We start from the raw sequence: 1541 nt of genomic DNA, 5'->3' as shown, positions 1-1541 counted from the left end.
GATGAGTTGTTTACTGAATGGAAATATCATTACATGCTTGTTGCTGTTCTGACTGAACAAAGCAAGTTGTGTTGAAGCTGATTTAATGACGGCGCGCTGATTGACAAACAGACCTTTGACTCAGTGAAAACTTTTAATGCGGCCCATCGAGACTCGAATACCTGACCTGAAGGTCTTGTCCGTGGCTGTTTGGATTTGATTTGGTTCTCTGGCTCAGCAGCAGGTCATTGTTATGTTTTTATTTCATTAGTTTTTACAGATAAAGTGTTATAATAATTAACTGAATGTTCTCAAACAGCATGTAACTCAGCATAAGATGGCCAGCTGATCAGGGATCAGCGCTGATGAAATATGAAAGTTTAGATGAGATTCTGTTCTTTATTCCATTCTCTTCGGCTCTCAATCTGACGGTTTTCTCTTCAGTCCGTTCAGATGAGACTGGTCCTGCTGGTGGATGCTTCTGTCCTGCTCTGACTCATCTGTTCAGCCGGAACACTGAACACTTGGACCGCCTGGCTCCCCAGCCTCCTGGCTCTGCCCATCCTCACCCTCCTCCTCCTCCTCTGCTCCCTTCTCCTGAGATGGACCACTACAGCGTATCCTCCTACAGCCAGAGCCATGCCTGCACCAGCAGCCATGAGCACCATACCAAACACCAGCATGTCTCTGTTGTCGGGCCCCTGGCGGCCCACTGAGCCCACACAGAGCAGCACCGTCCCACACAGACTCACTGCCAGACCCACGGCCAGGATCAGCGCCGGGTCAGCCCTCCCACCGCTCTTCAGCTGCTCGATCCGATGTCGACTATGCACGCAGTTCATGTCCTGGATTGCAGAGCTGAGGAGCTGCTTGAGTAACACAGCCAGGGCCAGGAGGCAGAGGGTGGTGCCCACGCCAAGACGCCATTCCCCAGACAGGTTGGTGGTGGTGGACAGCAGGCCTACGCCACCAAGCCCCAACCCCACTATGAGGGCCACCGAGGCGCAGTAGCAGACCAAGGAGTGTCGCGGCTCTCTGAACCACAAGAACTCTACTTGATCCTCCAGGATGTGTAGCTGCATCAGTGCTGGGTCCAGATAGAGGCTCGGGGGCCTGGTGAAATAGAAGGTCTGGATCTCAGGCATGGCCGGTTCTCACTCCATGAACCCAAAACCGGATGGGGCGGAAATATTCACCTTTACAAAAATCAGTCCAACTCACTCAGATCCTCACAGCTTGTGGTGAGCCTCATCCAAACCTGAGTTACTGCCTATGAAAATGGCCATTCAGTTGCTTCTGGTCCACTCTTTAGGTGAGTTCTGCTTGAAGGGAGAGTTGTCCGAGTCCGGGAGCTCCTCAGCAGGTGTTAAGGTATAACTGGATGGTTCCAGTTGAGTTTGGAGGTCAAAACTCCTCAGATGTAGTCTTGTCGTGACTACTCTACAACCTTCCCATGTCAGGCAGCTCCCTCCTGTCATCTGTCATCACTCAGCATCTTCTGGTTGAAAACGCAGCTCACCACCGCAGCATAGGACCACGGGTAGAACACGGATCAGTGACAC

The 1541-nt window shown here is 51.9% G+C and overlaps 1 protein-coding gene across 1 annotated transcript; it reads right to left on the bottom strand.

Moving 5' to 3' along the window:
- Positions 1-284: 284 nt before the first annotated feature.
- LOC107384492 (transmembrane protein 125) lies at positions 285-1261 on the bottom strand. Its single transcript, XM_015957766.3, has one exon. The coding sequence runs from the start codon at positions 1122-1124 to the stop codon at positions 429-431; it is 696 nt and encodes a 231-aa protein (XP_015813252.3). The 5' UTR covers positions 1125-1261; the 3' UTR covers positions 285-428.
- Positions 1262-1541: the final 280 nt, after the last annotated feature.

This window comes from Nothobranchius furzeri, chromosome 11, assembly GCF_043380555.1.
Source record: "Nothobranchius furzeri strain GRZ-AD chromosome 11, NfurGRZ-RIMD1, whole genome shotgun sequence".
In the NCBI taxonomy this organism is placed as follows: domain Eukaryota; kingdom Metazoa; phylum Chordata; class Actinopteri; order Cyprinodontiformes; family Nothobranchiidae; genus Nothobranchius; species Nothobranchius furzeri.
The sequence above is the reverse complement of the archived record's forward strand: the minus strand, read 5'-3'. Positions and strand labels throughout refer to the sequence as shown.

What these genes read in the sequence shown, in the direction of transcription:
- LOC107384492 (XM_015957766.3), bottom strand. Translation starts at nt 1,124, where the DNA reads ATGCCTGAGATCCAGACCTTCTATTTCACCAGGCCCCCGAGCCTCTAT.